Below are 20264 nucleotides of genomic sequence, written 5' to 3'. Positions count from 1 at the left end.
GAGCCTTCAAAGCTTATGGAGAGAGATTCTTCATTCTATAAGCCGGTGTCAGAATATTGGTCCAACTGCAACAAGAATGTTCTCCAAAAAGACTAGTACTGAAGAGGACAATATATAACATGAACACATATAATAAGTTCAATGACATGGAATAGGATCCAATGTGAAACTGTGTTGTTTGAAGTTTTGGATGGAATGTTTCTTTCTACTGGAATGATGATAAATGAGCTGTCAGCGCCTTCTAAAGCAGAGTGTTTAACTTGAAGACATTGGTGATTCTTATGGTAATTTATTCTACACAAGTTTATAACCACAAACTTAACCTTTCTTGGTATTACTTTCTCTTTCGTGAATTTTAGTAGTGTGGTTTGTATTCATATAACACGAGAGAGCAAAGATACAAGAATTTCTTGAAAGCTAAATTATGATTTCATGATTAAGTCTGAATCTGACCCTATTAGGTAAGCTAAGTGCATAATTTAAGGTCGTGAATGAATTCAGTTGTTAATCCTGTAACTCTTTTATATGTCAAATATCAAAAATCATAAGTCGTGTTGTTTTATTGCATTAAGCTTTAATCTAAAATGTTATGGGAAAAAAAAAAAGAAGATATTGCATTTTTTCTTTGTCTCCAGTATACAGAAACCCTCATGACAATAGGACAATATTTAAATGCAGTTAACTAAACCAAGCCCCTGATGAGTTGTCTAACTGCTCATCCTTCAAGGCAAGACAAGATCATCTGAACAAACTCTAACCACCTCTAGGGTAGAGTTACCTAACTGCCCCTGCACCCACACTATATATTCTGCAGTTGCAGTGTACTTCATGAGTTAATTTAAACATAACACAATCAATTTCATAATCTGTCTCACACACTAGAATCTTCTGAACTCGAATATTATGGTATCAAAGCTTAAGGAGTGCTCAATACAAAGATGGTTTTGTTTGGGTATCCAACTTTCTCTAGCTTAAAAGGCTTAGGGCTTTCACTTGGCCCTTTTCGCAAGCACTGCCGCCAACAGTGAGAGTAATGCCTCACTACCCAATTTATTCATCGCAGCACCTCCGGCAAAGGACAAACATACCGAGGCAAATGTGGACCATTTTGAGTCACCGTTAAAACGTTTAAAAAATGATGACCATGTGGAGCCACCCTGAAAATAATGTCAATAAAATAAGAATCAGTAATAAATCCTTGTCAAGGACCAACATATAAATTTAGGTTGCTATTTCCACGAACACATCTTTGTTCACATCTTCATGTGTACAGCAAACCAAAAATTGAAGTGGAGACTGACAGGATTAATATGCCAACAAAATAGGTCATGGAAGAGAGAGAGTAACACCAATACTTTAACATGAAAAATTCCTCTTAATGAACAGGCAAAAAACCACGTGCCAACACTCCGAAAAAATCCACTATATTAAAATAGTTACAATATAGTGTACCACAGAAAGACACTCTTATACTACAATTTGTAGTACCAAGTGAGTACTAGATTGTATAATCAAACTCTAATGTGTATCACTCACAACCCATAGAATTTAATCCCAATGAAGTTGTAGCAATTTGTCTAAATCTGTAATTTTAACAGCCAAAGGGGGGTAAAGGTTACCTTGAGGTTGTTGGACTCAAGTGAATACATTAGTAGAGTCTTAGAAGGGTAAATTAGAATCTGAATTCCTTCATGGTGGATATATATGGTGTCAATGCTTAAAATATAAAAAATTCATTTGCATAGTAATGCTCTAAGTCTCTAACTCCTCCCCAAAGTGGTTCATGAATTCTCTCAATAGTAGGGGAGTTCACGAGTTGGTAACATGATAAAGATCATCATCATCACTGATACAATTTGAGTGGTGGTGGCAGTGGTGGTTGAAAGATTGTCATGGTGATGTTTCTCCAGTGACGAAATAGGGCACCATAGATCATTGTTAAATGAATAGGCACTAAAAGATATTAACAATTACATGACACCGTGAAGCATCATATTTTCAGAGATGACCCGAAATTAATATTCTCTAGATAGACTTTCCCTTATTATATCTTTAGAAAGATATGAAACACAGTACAAACCTGTTCAACTGCCTTCGAGATAATGATCTCCGTTTCTTGCATGAATTGATCCAACACCTTTTTGCATGAACGAGGTCCAATCAATGTTCGACAGGATGGAATCTACATAGAAAACTTGGCCACAATGGGTAATCCATACCAAAGATGCAAAATCTTGCCATGCCATAGTATTAAAACTATGCAAAAAACTTGAAACAATACTTGGGAACTAAAATATGCTTTGATCAGGGCATATGTCAGCACTAGATAAAATCATTCTAGGGCCTTCAGATGATAAGATCACTCATCCACTAGAATAAGTGCAAAATTTGATATCCCATCGAATAGAATCAAGCAACAATAAAACGAACCTGTTCCCAACTGTCAGCAGCTAGCCACAGTGGATCAAACTTTGCGCTGCTGCTTTCTTTGGTAGCAGTGCTTGATGAATTCAATAATTCAGCTTCTAATTTTTCCTTAATGTCATCGGTATCATCATCATCCAGACGAATTGCAGCCAGAGTAGATAGCAATATCAAAGCCTGCATAGGATTAAGACTTTGGTTAAGAACATACAAGAATACAACATGGATTCAACAGCCAAAGAAATATTATTCATGAAAAATTGACCACATCATACACAACGGCGAGCAGACTTCGCGGCGGTTGGAATGTCATCTTTGCCTATGCAAAGAAGGTTAATCTGCCTATGCATCTCAAACCTTCTTTCAAAACACATCTTCATTCGCATCAGGACATTCTTAGCTTCATTCCTAACCTTTTCTTCTACAACACCCCTTGCATAATCCTCTAAACTCTCAATCATTTTCTTCCTTGTGCATCCATCCATACCAAGTTGAGTAAGTGGTGTAATTAATTGGGAAACAGTTGATTCCATCTTATTCCTGAGAACTTCCCTTATTGATCGCCAAGGATCTATAATATCTCCATCAGAGAGTTCTTTTTCAATGGATCCAGACAAAGCTTCTTTTAGTTTTTCCTGCAGTGGCACTACCATCAGAAAACCTTCTAAGAATAGCAATGATATATAAAGTTTAAACAAGCCAAAGTTATCCCATGCTTTAAAATTATGATGTGGGTCCCACTCATTTTCTCTCCCAACATGGCCTTTTTTCAAGTTTTTCAGAAGTTACAAACTGTTGTAGAAGTTATCAACCTTTTGTTTTGAAGTTACAAGTTAATTTTCCGACTTACGTACTAAAGTTTGTCTAGTAGAAACTTTAAACGGTTGTTAAAACTTAAGATTCATGATTACTCAGCAGAAATATTGGAGTAACTAGACAATAGAGAGAAAGATAATAATTAATATATTACTTGTATAGATTGTTATTTTGTTAAAATAGAAAAGATCAATATATATAGAGAATGGAGAGTAATAAATGTAAAGCACCTATCAATTATTCTCCATTAACGCATCATCTAAACTACTAATCACTATCTAACAAAAAAAAAAAATCTCTTCTCATATTTCGAAAACGGTTATACAAATAACAATTCCATTATAAAAAGGTAGTCTTTCAACCATAGAAACAAACCAACTGGCATAAAAAAAACTCGTTTTTTTTTGTTTACTTTTGATATGTCATTATTATTTGAAAGTAAGTGTCAATGATATTTTTATCAACCTAACCCTTACACTTAGATGACTCTTATTACTTATGCGAAGTTTCAACTTCCAAACCATAATAAGAATTTGAAACTGAGTGTGATTTTTCTTCCATGAACATATATAACTAAATACTGAGCTTGAAGATAGTCTCTCAGGGAGGCAGGGAACACAAGACATGATTCATCAATACCTTACACGATGAAGTAAGTACTGAGACAATATCACACTGCAATTTCTTCCTTACTCCAATTTTGTGCTTATTTGACATTTCAATGACAACATCTGTGCAAGGTTAATGTATTTAAGTCTGCAACTCACTTGAGATCATAATTACATGAAATTTCAAAAGCTAAATTCGGAAAGATTTATAAAATTTAACATATTAAACAGTACTAAAAGCTAGCAACCCTTTACTCCAACACCTACTTAAATAATTGAACAGCAGAAAAGCTAGCAACCCTTTATTTCAATTTATTGTTGTCTAACAAATACTCACTCCATTTGAAAATAAATATGGCTTATTGGCTTTCGCTAATTTGATACATTGAAAAATCAATATATCTATCTGGATACATTAATGTCTAGATATATTGATTTTTAAATGTACCAGTTAGATATTTGCATAGGATAAAAAAAGGACAGTTCGGTGCACAAGCATCCCGCGTTAACACAGGGTCCGGGGAAGGGCCGCACCTAGAGCGTGTAATGTACACAGCCTAACCTGATAATTACATCAGTGGCCATTTTCACGGCTTGAACCTGTGACCTTGAGGTCGCACGGAGACAACTCAACTGTTGTTCCAAGACTCCCTTTTGTTTATATATATAATGTACCTGGACAGGCTTTGTCGAAGTTAGACAAACAAGACTCAATGCAACTACTAGCAGCTGCATAAAAATCCTCCCCTTGATTCAATGATGTTTGAAATGTGTGCTTGAACTCGTTCAAAATTGTAGATCCTATATGCTCCAATGCAGATACCAATGCTGGTTCAAAAAGCTGACCAATCAAAGGGACATTATGAACTTCATGAGTCGGGACTTAATTATAAACAAAATGCAGTGGCCAACAATCCAAAAATTTAAATTGTGACTTATTCAATAATCATTAATATATCACCCATATCTATTTCTCTTTCAACAATCATCAGTTAATTGACAATGACGAAAAAGAAAAGGTTGAACTAGTATAATTGCAAGAAAATTAAAATAATGTACCTGCAACAATTTTTCTTTAAGTTGATTTCGGTATATAGATCTTGAACCTTCATCATAGTAAGTGGTTTCAGCATCATACCTAGATGAAAACAATATGTCAATATCCCTTCAACCTGAATCGCAACTAACTTTTACACGATATTTCAACATGCGATATAGGCACTCAAAACTTGAGACAACTGTTTTAAAGATACTGCATTTGCATACACTAAGATAGCACACAAAAAACCACAACAATAAAATCACAACACAATTCAAAGTTGTTTCTATAGAGATTGCATAAGGAACCTAAAAAGCTTAGGATTACATATTTGTTGCACATGAAACTGCCACATTGCAGGACTGCAGAATGAAATTGGGAGAAAAATATGAACCCATCTTTTTCCAACACATAGAACAATCAAAACCATTGCCACTGCTAGCACCTACTTAAGCAAAATTCGATACCAAAACATATTCTTTCATGTAGGGGGGCAAAGATAAAGAACAAGAAATTCAATGCTCTACTCTCATGAAGACTAGGATCAAAGAATGACATATATGTCAAAAAACTACTAGAATTAGCCAAAAGCTTACAGTATAGTATAGGTTCTTTATGCGACATCCAATGATTGAGCCACTAATGTTATGCTGTCAAGAAAAATGACTTATACTCACTCTGACAAACAAGTATCAATTTGTAAACTGAGCCTATTCACAAATTCAGGAGTGGTTCTGCGATTCATATCCTCTTCCAATTGATGCCATTCCTGATTCGAAAGAAACTTCCCTAGCATTAGTATTTACAAATGCAGAAATAATATTGGGAGTTTATAACCAAAATTATTTTATTTCATTTTCGGATGTTTATTGCTTAATCTTTTGTTGATATGTTCTCTGCTTTCTTAGAGGCAAACATTACACATTCATGACAATGTGTCACCTTCCGCACATGTGGGATGTCACATTATACCTTTAGCATATTTGGAATGCCACTTAGTTCTGACACTTTATCAATACACTAGCAACAACAACGATAACTAAGACCTGTCTGATTAGGTTGTATCAGCTACATAAGCATAAATCAAATGATCCTATAGCTTCATGTTTAAACTTTAAACCATTAATATTGAAATCTCTTTGACTAATTTGGCTATGGTTTTTTTTAAGTCTCCCTTTACTTCCAATTATAGAACTACTCTTCATCTGATCTACTCTCCCTTCTTAAGTCTCTCTCAGAATAACTAAAGGTTTTCACTAAACATGTCCAAACCACTTGACGCAATGATTCTACATTTGGCACCATTTCAACTTTCCTACTCATAAGGGTATCTCTTTCTGAGGCGGGGGAGTCTTGCAACTAAATCTGACAGTGTAACATTGTTAAATACCTAAGGACAACAGATAATTACACCTTAAAAACTAGCTATTAAAAAGGAAGAACCACTCTCCTTAAATACAACATCAAGTATCTCATACTACGTGGGGTTTCGGGCACTCCATAATACCGAAGTCCCTAACATATTAGAATTAATTAGGTTCATATATCAAGGATATTGGCAATAGATTAACTTCATAATTATGATCCTTAAACAATGGTAGCACTTACGTCTTTATGTATGTATATGTTTGTATATTGAATAAAATCAATTAATTAATTCAGTCAAATAAGAATCTCCTTTTTTTCAAGTACTCCTAATACCTCCTTTGCAGCTAAATTCTCATATTTCTCCCTGGCAATTTTTTCACATCGAACAGTAGCAACCATAACCTACAATTTGATCAAGCGACAACAGATTAATACAAAAGATAGTATACACTTTGGTTGTTGAAATAATAAAGATTTAACAGAAAAGTCCCTGAAAGAAAATTTGCTAAAATTTTTTATCTCGAGAGCTAATATAATTTTGTTAACCTTCATTTGTTAAATTTCATGTTATGTCTGACTGAAGATTAATTCAGTACTGTTTTCAATAATATATACAATGAAGATCGATGTGCCATGGAGCAACCTCTTTTTTTTGGAGGATTAAAGTATAAGCATTTGAAATTTTTGTGAGTAATATGTTAAAATATGTTAGGAACCATAATGTAGATTTACTCTAAATCCAACTGAGGTTTACCTTATGAGAAGGAAGGTCGAGGTCCTTGTCTGCCTTAATCTTTTCCCAGATTTCCTGAGAACTGTAAGCAAAGTCTGATGCATGAACTACTCCATACAAGTCCCGAGCAAGCTCATCTTGAACTATTGAATGGCAGATTTGTTGCCTCAAGCCCGCAACCTACATTGAAAATAATCCAAAGAAACAGAAATGTCATGTAAATTATCAAATATGAGATAATCAAAAGTACATAACCAAATTGTATGATCCAACTTTCCTACACATCTTAAAACTTACACGCTTACTCCCTTCGTTTAATATATCTATCAAGTTTAAAAAGTACTGCAGTTTCGATATAGTTTTCCATTTCCATTATCAAGATAACATTAACTAGTTTTCCCAATAATACACTTAAAAAAATAATTGTGATGATCGAAAAAACATTGACTATATATTTACTCAGTTGCGGGTAATTTTGACTACTAATAGAATTTAATATATTTTAAGATATAATTATACTTATCCTAATGTGTAATTTTTTTTAATAATTATATTAACAGTAGGAATAGTTATGCAAAAATGAGGTGTACTCAACCACATATCTTAATAATGGCCAACTTAAAACCATCAGCAAGTAATAACCCAAGGCCAATGAGTTATAACTCAAATGGCATAGTCTCCCCATACTCAATTAAGAGGTTGCGGGTTCGAGTCTTCTATCTTTGGTAAAAAAAAAAAAGTAATAACCCAAGGAGCTAGCCTACAGTTCATACCTCCAACTTAAATTGCTCTTCTTTATGTTCATAACTAGAAAGAGCAACGACCTCAACCTGGAGTTTGTTTCCAAGAACAAATAGTTATTATGAAATATGAACTGCCAATAGATTATGCTAAAAACAAGAAACGCTCAGTAAGTTTAGCAATGATGAGCTTACACTGAAAAATTCGCTTAGTGCAGCCTCGTTGTGGGAGTCTGGTTTAGATTTAGTAAAACTTTCCCATATCTGTAGAGAAAAGGGTAAATTGACAAAGGACAATGTAAATTATATAACAATTCAGTGACGTTATATGAAGGTAAAATCACTGGATTACCTTCTCAATATCTGTTAGCAAAAGCTCTTTTAAGCGTTCAAATGGTGTCTATAAGAAGAAAGGTCATCATGTTATATTATGGAAAAATTGCACAGTTGCTTTAGAATTGAATTACCTCAAAATATTTTTCTTACGCACCCTTGTTTTATCGCGAATGACAAAAAGCAATGTTATTTTGCGTGGAGTAAACAATTTCATCTTGACCTGAAAAAATGAGCATACAATTTAATAAATGACTACTTTTCAGGATTCAAGTCAGTTATTTGTTGCTGATAAGCTTCCAAATTATACCTGAAAGATAGTTTTCAAAAGTGGCCTATTCGCTGCATTGTGGCGGCCAATGTCATGGCACCACCTTCACAAGCATTGCATAGCAAAGAAGAATATGATGGGTTAAGTGTCTAAAAGGTTTTTATACTATCAATTTATTCAAAATTAAACAAAAAAGGGAACTCACATGTTTATAAGAACTATATCTGAGACCGCTAGAGCAAAAAGAGCACTCTGACTTTCGAATGAAGTATCATCCTGCAATAAAGATAATTTCAGTACAAGGAAAAGCAGAACTATTAACCCTTAGCTTTGTTATATTTTTTTACCAATGTCAAACTCGCATGTTACAATAGTCAAAATTTCTAAATATTAACTGCTCCCTATCAGAGTGCAAATGCAGCATTAGAAATATTATGGGACTCTGTTCTGCTATGAACACACAAAACTCAGAGAGCGAGATAGAAAAACCATTAATCTAACATTTTACTCAAAAAGTAGATAAAAGAACATTACATGCACGGAAAGAAAAAAAGGAAATGAATGTTATAGGAAGTAGGAACTCCAAAATGTCATAGGGGACTCATGTCCTGATGTCCACACATACATAAGAACTTCCAATATATTAAATGTAAGATGGTTATGCTGCTCTGGATATTGGCAACATATTCTGAATCACCAGAACAGAATTAAAAATAAGGTAAGATAAAACATTAACAACTAAAAATCATCATTTAGAGAGAGAGAGAGAGAGAGAGAGAAGAACCTCTTCTCCATGCTCCATTCCATCAGTTCCCTCCAAATCCAACACAAGTGTGCAAGGCTCAATGCCTGCACACCTAGCAATCCAGATTCCTTTGGTTGTTCGAGACCTAAAAACAAGCAAATATTTACACCAGGTGTAAGTCTTGTCAAATAACTTTGTATATGGCCGGGGAATGGGGATTACAAGAACTACTTGCCTTCCATCATCAGCATTCATTTCTTTGAAATCGGTGTCAAACAAAGAATTTAAGAGTGTGCTCTTCCCTGCCCAAAGTTTGATTGAGCATGAGTATCAAAAACACCTTTACTATATATGGTTCCACTCATGTTATGAGATTAAATAACATGCAAAAGAATACACTAAAACTTGTTTATACTAACTTATATTTTAAATAAATAAATAAACAGTTACGAAAACAAAATGGGATTGTGGAGGGAGGCAAGAAAGCATACCGCTACTTTGGGGACCCATGATAGAAACTACAGCATACGATTGACCACATTTATCTAATTCCATCTCCTTAACAAAGTTTTCAGCATCAGCAACATTGAATTTGCCATCTCCATCAATAAGCTGAGTTGGATAACATGGATAAGCCAATGCTCCAGCAGCAAAAAGGGGTACTGGTGACCCCGCAGAGTAGAGTTCATCCCCCAGTGACCATTCCCCCCATCCACCTGAAAAAATAAAATAAAATAGAAAACATGAAAAGAAAACTGGGATAAAGACTGCTAAAATGTTCAATTCATAGCATCTCGATACAAATATATTCTCAGTGTTGCTTGCGACATTTCTACAAATCATATGACCAATTAATCCATGGATCAATATAGAAGTGAATTTGGCAAAATCCCTATTTGGTACGGCTATTCAAAGAAGCATGCAATGTAATATAATGAGATCACATAATACTAAACCAATGGCCTGAAGATTTTTGTTAACCGTTTAGATTGTTCTATAATCTATAGAGTAGAATGAAGAAATTGCAGTATTTACTAAAATAAAAATGGCAAATGCCCCCCATTGGCATTCAGCTCATCCCCCATGACCCATCTTAAAAAGGTCCCCACTTCATTCATTCAAACAACGCCAATATCAATAAATAATAAATAAATTGAGCAACAAACAAACAAACAAATAAACCCTACTACAAGTTTTAATTTTTACGCTTCAGTTGTTGAACTTGAAGGAAGCCCTTCAATCCAGATGGGTCTCACGAGATTATCTTAAATAAAGTCGGCAGCACTATACTCAACAATTCTATGGATTTTCTCTAAAGCTGAGATTTTTCTCCAGTTATCTTAAACAAATCTCAAATTCTCAAAATTTAATACCCAAGCAGATAATCAGAGTTAGTTGGCATGAAATTAAAGTGAATAATAATAATAATGATGAATTGATGATGCTAATAAAACAAAACTAGTATGTTAATTCAGCCTTGGGAAGAAAACCGATCAAAAAGAAGTTTGCGTGATATTTGATCAACGATCGTAATTGAATGGCTGGAATAATGCATGAATCAGATACAAAGATCAAAATAATAACGGAACAGAAATTGAAAATAACGTACTCATGTTCCTTTTGTTCTTTCTCTGTGTTGGAGACTGGAGAGTGGAGAGAGCTACTTAGTAAAGTGACAGAACTGAGTTGACCGTACAAAGACTTCGGAAAGGAACCCATTCATCGTGGCATCTATAATTCGAAGATAAATAAAGTTCTTGACTTTTTTTTTTTTAATAGTGGACGAAAGGTGGTATTACCCACTAAAATGACTTATCAGGAGAGATTAACGGCGCTATGGGAGCCGTCAGATACCGCGATGAAGAAGTCGATGCCATTATGCCAAAAACGTCACTGACGTATTGACCAAAACGTTACCGATGTTTTGTTGTATATCATTGACACGTGACAAGTCTCTCCCTTTCCACACGTTAACCAAGAAACCATTACCAATCCTTTTCTTCTTTCATTCTTTCTTCTTCAATCGGGACTCGAGAGTCTCCATCCCTATTATTCTATTCTGTTCGAAATACAAAACTAAAAAAAAAAAAATTTAGCGTCAATAATTTTGTTAAATTTTGACCAGTATGTAATCAATAAAAAAAAAAGTGAGTTATTAGATAAAATTTTATATTAATCTCATATAATTAAAACTATTATTAATAACTATTTAATAGCTACAAATCACAAAAATTACTGACTCTCTAATATTCTTCAATTAAAAATTAGTATTTTACTTACAGTCAAAAATAAAAAAATGTTAGTATTTTAAATATTTTATTATTAATTAGTTAGCGTTAATCCTATTCTTTTGAGCTAAACATTCTAGAAACAAACAATATATAATTTTTTTAAATTAATTTTTTGTTAAGTAGATAAATAAATTAATTATTAGTTGATTAGGAATAGTTAAAAAATATGTTTTCTGTTTAAAAGCGTGACATCACACGTGCTGACGAGTATATATCAGAATATCTTTAACATCCTATATATGTAAGTAATTTTTGTGTTTACTATTGTGTTTAATAATTAATAATTCAATTAGTAATTATAAATTATTTGTATTTTTAATAATTATTAATTATATCTGTTACTAAACTGAGTATTAATTTAGTAATATTGACTAGTTCTGGTTATTGACTACGGTTAGTTATTACTTTTGTTTTTAGGGTTCAAGAAATTTGCACACTAGACACTTACACCAAATAGACTCATATGATGTTAGGGTGGAAGAACAACTTAGAGAGAGCGGGTTCTATCATATATCTCATATTAGAAGGATCATGTCTCACGGTCCAGCTATAGACGCACTAGTTGAAAGGGAGCGGCCTGAGACACACACGTTTCATCTTCTACACAGCGAGTGCATGATTATCTTGGAGGACGTCGCCATAATTTTTGGACTCCAAACTTACGGCTTGCCAGTTACTTGATCAACTGACCACAGCATAAGTGGGTTAGAGAACGAGTGAATGACCCAATTCGGTATCTATTTGGAACGACGTTATTTAGTGACAAGTCTGCAATCAGTGTGCACTGGAAGTATTTGCCGTTGTTTCTTGAATTTTCTCAGATTCATAAGTTTAGTTGGAGTTCAGCTTGCCTTGCACACATGTATCGATCCTTATGTCGGGCATCTAGGTATGATTGCAAGGACATTGATGGTCTTATGCCGTTGCTCCTTGTATGGGCATCGATACGAATGCCGTCAATAAGACCGTTGCCGATGGGTACTAACTTTCCACTCGCTCGCAGGTAAAATTTAGCTAAGATGTGGATTTAGTGATTTTTGCTGTAGTAATTGAATTACGAATAAGTTATGATTTGATTTGATGACATTGTGGTTGATGGTTGAAATGATTTATGAATTGAGAAACCCTTAAGGGTGGTTAAGTCCACTTTTAGGGGAGGTTATGTCCGAATTTTTTTATAAAAATACAGGTTGTTGCAATATGCCAGGTGGAATGATTATCAATCAGCTATCAATAATTCTAGTGGCCTGGATTGGGTTCTGTACACCTTTTAGATCTCTCCCATCGTATATACCTCATGCACATATTGCTTCCAATCTAGGCATTGGTTTGCTCAAAGGCAAATACATGGCAACAAGGAATTCCATCGACCTGAAACTCACCACAATCGCAATGTCATAGACGCAGATTTACTGCAAACTTTAAACTGATGGGCATCTCCTGCACTACAGAAACTTCGTTCTGCCTGTCAAATAAATTAACTTGGATATTTCCTTATACCCTTTAATTAGACTGGATTTTCTCAGTTGCATATTCAAAGAATAGATAACCTGCACTTATACGAGTCTCGGCCTCGACCCTCTTCCTTGTGAACAAAGCATTAAACCTGTAAAAAGTTGCCTTAACAAGGGCTATCACGGAAATATTGCGTGCTCCTTTCAAAACTTCATTAATACACTCCACTAGGTTAGTGGTCGTATGTCCCCAGCAATGTCCTTCATCATATGCCACGGCATATTGCAACCGAAGAATATTGTCGAGGCACTGCTTATAAGCCACACCTCGCTCATAATATCTCTGATAACGGATGTTGAACTCACGCATTGTCCTAGAATAGCCTGCCATAAGAGAACAACGCAATCCAAATAATACAATAAGTTTGTTGTTAACTATTCACCGTCGACCATAAAATGCAAAAAAATTAATAATTTATTTACCTATGTTAACAATCATCTTCTGCATATGTGACGCTTTGAACATTCTCAAGAAGTTAGAAGCTATGTACCTGATGCAAAACATGTGAATAGCCCTCGTATCGATCAGAAATAAGACCAACACCATCCCAATTAACTACATACATTCGTAGATGGCTAAGAAAAAAGTGTCAAGCATCGGCAGTCTCACCCTCAACTATGACAAATGCAAGAGGCACGATATTTTCATTTCCATCTTGTGATACTGTAACTAAGAGAGCCCCTTTATATTTTCCATACAAATGTGTGCCATCTATCTGTACCAGCGGCTTGCAGCTTCTGAATGCTTTAATACAAGGATAGAAAGCTTAAAAGACTTGCGTCAAAATCCTGAGATCCTCAATCAACTCATCCCCTCGGTAAGCATATGCAGTTCGTACTCAACAGTTGCTGATGGTTCTTTTGCAACCATTGCTTCAAACCATGTCGGCAAAGCTTCATAAAAAGCTTCCACCCACCAAATATTTTCTCAATTGCTTTTTGTTTGGCCAACCATACTTTGCGATAACTTATTGTATAGTTGAACTTTGACTGCACTTTAGCAATTACAGATTTCACCTTTAGGGATGGGTCGGCTTCAACCAATGGTTTTATCGCTTCTCCAATTATACCAGAGTCCAGTTTGGCATGATCTTGAAAGATGGTAGATCTGATGCATGTGTGACTACCGCTATACCTCTTTATCACCCAATAATACTGTCTTTTTATAAGACTAACTCTGATAATTCAATCACAACTTATTCTGTATTGTACACATTTAACATAAAATGTCGTCGGTTCAGATTCATACAGAGATACACTCTATAATCGATGCCCATCTGAATGGTATACTCTTTAACTACTGCAATCATAGTCTTTCTAGAGTTAAACTTCATTTCGACGACGAATTTACTGTCTACAACAACAACAAGAACTATACGAATAATAATAATAATCACCGTTGCATAACAATAATGTTAATAATAATTCATAATTACCTTCAAACTCTTCATCACTTTCGGTATTATAACCCATCCAGTCTATATTGGGTTCTGAAAAATCAATATCTTCAATTTCTTCGAACTCAATATATAACTCGATAAATGAGGTTCGTGTTCTAGTTTAATGGTAGGTCGAAAACATTCCTCTTATACCAGCTTCATCAGCCACATGCATTATTTGAAATTGAACGAAACCACCAAATACTAACACAGGCTGCCTGTATAAAATATTTGTCACTCTCTTCAGGCCTTGTTGATCTACACTCTAACAAAGTACACTCTTAAGTCCTTCATATGTTATTGAAAGAAGAACAACAATAACACATGGATTCTCACACAAAAAATTCATACCCTCATGTGTATCGTACAAAATCTGACCATTGAAATATATTCTTAAACTAATATAACTCTCCATTTTATACACTTGTTACATTTACCTATAACTTATTTCACTCAACAAATGCAGAGCAACTTCAACTGCTAAAGAACTAAGAATAACTTCAACTGCTAAAAAACTAAGAGCTCTAAGCTCTCTCAAAATTTAAAAGCAAAGAACTTTGTGTTGCTCACTTTCTACTCTACTCAAAGTATTTCTCGCATAACACCAATGTATCTTTTATAGTTAATTTTATATTTTTTATTTACACTTGTACTAAACGTCGACGATGTTTTTACTTTTCTACAAAACGTTAGCACCATTTTGATTATTCTCAACGATAAAATTTGTTTCAGCACAAAACAGCACTGCCATTTTCTATTTTTTAAATTAAAAAAATTTTGCTCCTTTACAAAACGGCAGCACCGTTTTCAACTTTCCTCACTTTTTTAATTATGGAAAAGTATATGGAACCAAAAGGTTATCAGCAAAAAACTAAACAAAACTACATTAATTTATATTAATAATTAATTTTAAATTTTTTAAATTCAAAATTTAAAAAATTTAAAATTGATTAACTAAACCTAATTAAAACCTATAAAAACATTCTTCTCCTCTCTCACATTAACCTACCCACCTCTAACAATCACACACACATACCTCTCTCTCTTTCATCGTCTGCCCCTCTCCGCCTCCCCACCGCGACCCACTCCTCCGATCGCTTCTGCTTCCAGTCGGAACTGTCTTTACCAGATCGAGAGCTCGTGAACCTTATGTTCGGACTCTCACCCTCGGACCCGTCAACCATCCCAACAATCACACACACAAATCTCTCTTTCTCTCACTGTCAGCCCCTCTCCACCTCCCCGCCGCGACCCACTCCTCCGATCGCTTCTGCTTCCAGTCGGAACTGTCTTTACCAGATCGGAAGCTCGTGAATCTTATGTTCGAACTCTCACCCTCGAACCCGTCAACCATCCCTATCGCAATTTGGTCCTCAAGTCCATGGCTCGCACAGGCTGATCGTATGTCTCCAGCTCGTCATTCTCGTGTGACCAGGGAAGAAGCAGCGCCGCGAGCTCCATGGATCCCTGCTGTTGGCGTTGCGCGAAGAACCAGGCTGCAGACCCTTAGGGTGCTCCGCTTGCAGCGACCCGAGTTCTCCTGACCCGGTTCACCTTTGCTGGCAGCCCCATCGCTCCTTGTTGCTGTCTCCCAAAAAGGTCTTGGCCCAGCAGCATTTCTTGGCCCAAAACAGTTACAATTCTTGTTGGCCCAAGTTTGCTTTATGCCAGGGAAGAAGCTTGGAGTAACTCGGTGAGGGTAGTGTGGAGGTCAGAGGCAATTATTAAATGAGTCCTTCAACAATTACAAAAATATAAAAAAAATTCATTTAATATGAAAAAAAAAATCCTAATACTTAACAAAAGAAATATTCAGTTATATTTTAGCAAAAATAATTAAATATCTATAAAATTTAAAAAAATTATGAAATTCTTAAAAAAATAGAGACATTCACATTTGCAATACAAAAAAAATTCGAAAGATATATAAAGAACATCCATTTAGTATGAAAAAGAAATATTCTGATACTTAGCAAAAAAAACATCCATATATATTAACTCGTAAAAATTTTGAATTCACCAAAAATATTTTTACTGATTTTTTACTAATACCTTTTTGGTTCTCTAGCATTGCTCTTTAATTATTTATCTACTTAATATACTAAAACTGGGTTTTCCCCCAACTACTAAAGGTGACGTGTCGATCTCTCATGCCTCCGTTTTCCCTCCAAAACGAATAAAATTTTTTTTCTATTCTAAATTATTTTATTGTAATTATATTATAATTAATACTAAATGAATAATATATAATTATACTAATTTAGCAACATATCTTCATTATAATTATATCAAATCAATATTTAATGCACTATTAAACTACTTATTAATTATCAATTAAAAATACTTTTAATAATTTTAATGATAATAATAATATCAATAATAGTAATAATAATAATAAAAAATCTTTGTTACCCGATTCACGTATATCAAATAATTTTTTTAAATTATTTTATAAAAAATATCTTTAATATAATTATTTTGTATTTAATATTTATAAATAATATATAATTATATTAATTTAGAAACATATCTTCATTATAATTGTATCAAATCAAAATTTAATGCATTATTAAACTACTTATCAATTATCAATTAAAAATACGTTTATTCATTTTAATGATAATAATAATATCAATAATAGTAATACTAATAATAAAAAATCTTTGTTACCCGTGATATGATGAAATTAATATATAATTATACTAATTTAGGAACATATATTCATTATAATTGTATCAAATCAATATTTAATGCATTATTAAAAAATTACCTTAATAATAGGTAATTTACATATTTATTTTTGTTTTACTAAAGTCTATATATAGTGTTTTTCTGTGGTACATGAATCTAAATTTGAGAGTCAATTCATAATTTTATATTTAGTATTTTTTTTTACTACTTCATAGAATAAGAATGTATTCTTCGTTTTTTTTTATTGAAGTTGATCTTTTTAAGGTACAATTTATAATTTTTTATAATATTTTTCATATACTCATTTTATTATATTATTGTTTTGATAATTTTTTATTTGTTGTTACTCTAAGTTATTCTTATCGTCTAATGTTCCAGTTCGATTGTCTTTTACCACAATCATTTATAATGCATCACATCCATGAAATACCTCATCGAGTTGTCTTCACTGATTCGGGTTCCAACTACATGGATGTAAGCGTTCAAAGAAGAGGCAATAGTCTCTACTTTACCAAAGGATGGTTGGATCTACTCACCTATTATGACCAACCCATAGAATGTGGTTAAAGTTAGATTTCTTAGGAGGAGCTCGATTTTTGATTGAGGAATTGCATCCACGGAACTTTATAGGGCAAGTTCAAGTTCCATCCCCTCCATGCTTTTTACGTCTGCCCGAAAATCTTCGAAGTGGAGCACATAATGAAATTGAATTCCCTCAGTTTCAGTTCAGTTTTGCTAAATTCGTGACAAATTCATATATACAATTTCAACGATTGGTAATATATTTAAATTTTCTTAGTTTAAGCTGTTCATTATTAGAATAATTTTTTAATATATTTTGATTTTTTTTCAGAAATTAACAGCTTTTTTTTTTTTGCATGCATGCAATGCCATTGAGGGGAATAAGAGTTAGTTTGGTTTCTCGGTGTGGCAATTCTATACCTTGCCACATTGCATGGATAGCGGATGATGAAACTTATCTAACAAGAGGATGGTCTGATTTTGCACGAATTCTAAATATTGAAACTTACGATGTAATTTCAGTTGGTTGTCGTTACAAAAATGATTCTATACTATACGTGACTAAAGACTAGAATAGGTTCAATATTGTTTAGATAATTTGATTTTACTATTAGTATTTGATTAAATTATAATTATAGAATTTTAAATTATTGCCTCAATTTATATATTACGATTATTTTTTATGGATGTGCTATTTTTAAATAATTTAATAAAACGAAGTAGTGTCAGATATTATTAAGTTTATTTTTATCCTTTATTTCTTTATTTGTATTTTCATTATATTTGACTAAAAATGAACCTACATATATATTAAATCGTTGACCTAAAAATGAACCTACATATATATTAAATCGTTGACCTAAAGACAATTTATTTGCCAATAATCAGTGGATAAAATTAAAATTACACCCGTATCATATAATTATAATTGATTAATTGGTATAAAATGAAATTATACCCGTGCCATGAGTAATAATCTAAATAATTATATCTTAACAAAATATAATTTGAAATAATATGAAAATCTAAATCAATAATTTTGCACCTTAATAATTTGACAATTATTACTCAATTAACCAGTTAATTGAATTAGTAATAACAATTTCCAATTTTAAATTTTGTATATTAAATAGTTATTAAAAATTGGGTAATAATGATTTACACAGAAAAATCATTGATAAATTCAATTAACCATATAGAAGATAATATACTAACAGTTTTAGTATATTATTTATGGCAAGCGAAATTATGTCCTCAGATTTTCTATTAAAATTGAAATTAGTAATAGTTTAAAAAAAGGTTTATTAATAAAATTACTAATAGTCACGTTTTTATATACAAGATATATGTTTTCTATATATTATTTAAAAAATATAATGAAACATGAATAATGAATGAGTATGTTATTTCTTCGACTAGCTAATTAATGCAAAATCGAATACCATTTTTTATTCGATTGAGGTCATATTCTGTTTGGTGAAAGTTTCAATCACCTTAATTAAATCCTGTCTTTGTGTCTTAACTTATACAGGTAGTAATATGTTACATATTATTTAGTATATCTAAGTAGTTATTTCCCATAGCGGAGATGTAAAAAATCATATTAAGGTTTATTGCCAAATAATTAGTGAATGAATAATAGTAGATTATATCATTTTGGAAAAGTATTTTTATTATAATTATATCAAATTAATATTTAATTATGATAAAATATCTTAATTATAATTATATCATAGAATTATAATAATTACAATATTTATGTTATATATTTTAATCATTTATGTACATAAATAAAATAGAAATCAATCAAATCAGTAGGTTTAAATTATTTATTGTTTATTACAAAATTTTCTGCATTAGGATTCTTTATTAATTTGTTCTTCATTTTGAGCTGATTTTGATATTTTCTTACTTCACAGTAAACCAACATATAAAATTTTGTTGGTAGATTTAAGTATTACTAGATTATTTATGGTCATATTGAGTATATATACCTGATTTATTGAAAAAAGTAGATTAAATAACTATTTTATAGTTAATACAATTAATACTATATTAAGAAAAGAAAAACAACGCATATAAGTAATTTTTTTATTAATTAAATTATTATAATTAAAATAAAATTTAACATAACAACTTAAAATTATAATTTCAATCTTATCACGTGCATGGTACGGGTGATTAAACTTGTTTCTACACAAAATGGTAGTGCCGTTTTTGTTTTACCCATTAAAAAATTTTAACTACATACAAAAGGTCTCCATCGTTTAGTGTGTTCTGACCATTTTTTTTTTCATAGCAAATTAGCAATGTTAAACTCAACTAAAGAAAAATATTAAAGAAAATCATACATCTTTTTACAATATTTAAAAAATTCAGTCACCAATTTACTCCGTCTATTTTATCTATTTATTTTATGATATAAAAAATTAAATTTTTATTTTTAGTGATAGTTTATTAGTCATTAAAATAATAAATCTATGAATAGAATAGGCAATTGAAATATTTTCAACTAATAATTATGTATTGAGTCAAATTCAAATAATATGAATTAAAAACTAAACTAAAATAAGATGATTTCTTATTTATTCAAATTGAATGCAATAAATACAAATTAATTTTGTTAAATAATCATAATCATATGGTCTTTTTTATATAGATGGCCAAACAAAATTATAAGAATCATTATTTCTATCGCTCTTGCTATTTCAACTCTTTTTTTTCTTTTCT

At 32.3% G+C, this 20264-nt stretch overlaps 1 protein-coding gene across 2 annotated transcripts; it reads right to left on the bottom strand.

The window, feature by feature from the left end:
* Nucleotides 591–10863, bottom strand: LOC107617820 (protein ROOT HAIR DEFECTIVE 3 homolog 1). 2 transcript variants are annotated; one of them, XM_016319691.2, is made up of 20 exons: nucleotides 10687–10861; nucleotides 9569–9793; nucleotides 9313–9379; nucleotides 9117–9222; nucleotides 8538–8608; nucleotides 8372–8435; nucleotides 8219–8284; nucleotides 8081–8128; nucleotides 7924–7992; nucleotides 7762–7818; nucleotides 7010–7168; nucleotides 6589–6657; nucleotides 5565–5656; nucleotides 4908–4986; nucleotides 4524–4689; nucleotides 3880–3971; nucleotides 2700–3059; nucleotides 2431–2601; nucleotides 2081–2182; nucleotides 591–1157 (listed from the first exon to the last, which is right to left on the bottom strand). In XM_016319691.2, the coding sequence occupies exons 1-20, from the start codon at nucleotides 10688–10690 to the stop codon at nucleotides 990–992; spliced, it is 2235 nt and encodes a 744-aa protein (XP_016175177.1). In that variant the 5' UTR covers nucleotides 10691–10861; the 3' UTR covers nucleotides 591–989. The 2 variants fall into 2 exon arrangements, 1 of the variants encoding a protein (XP_016175177.1); XR_001615072.2 differs by lacking the exon at nucleotides 591–1157 and having other exon boundaries at nucleotides 2099–2182; nucleotides 2690–3059; nucleotides 10687–10863.

The sequence above is a fragment of the Arachis ipaensis genome, chromosome B09, assembly GCF_000816755.2.
Source record: "Arachis ipaensis cultivar K30076 chromosome B09, Araip1.1, whole genome shotgun sequence".
In the NCBI taxonomy this organism is placed as follows: Eukaryota; Viridiplantae; Streptophyta; class Magnoliopsida; order Fabales; family Fabaceae; genus Arachis; species Arachis ipaensis.
Note: the sequence above shows the minus strand (reverse complement) of the source record. Positions and strands in the feature narration are given on the sequence as shown.

Coding starts and splice junctions, on each gene's coding strand:
- LOC107617820 (XM_016319691.2), bottom strand. Junction 5,657..6,588: donor AGAATTTAGCTGCAAAGGAG/GTATTAGGAGTA, acceptor CTTTCGAATCAG/GAATGGCATCAATTGGAAGA. Junction 2,183..2,430: donor CTGCTGACAGTTGGGAACAG/GTTCGTTTTATT, acceptor TTTTCTATGTAG/ATTCCATCCTGTCGAACATT.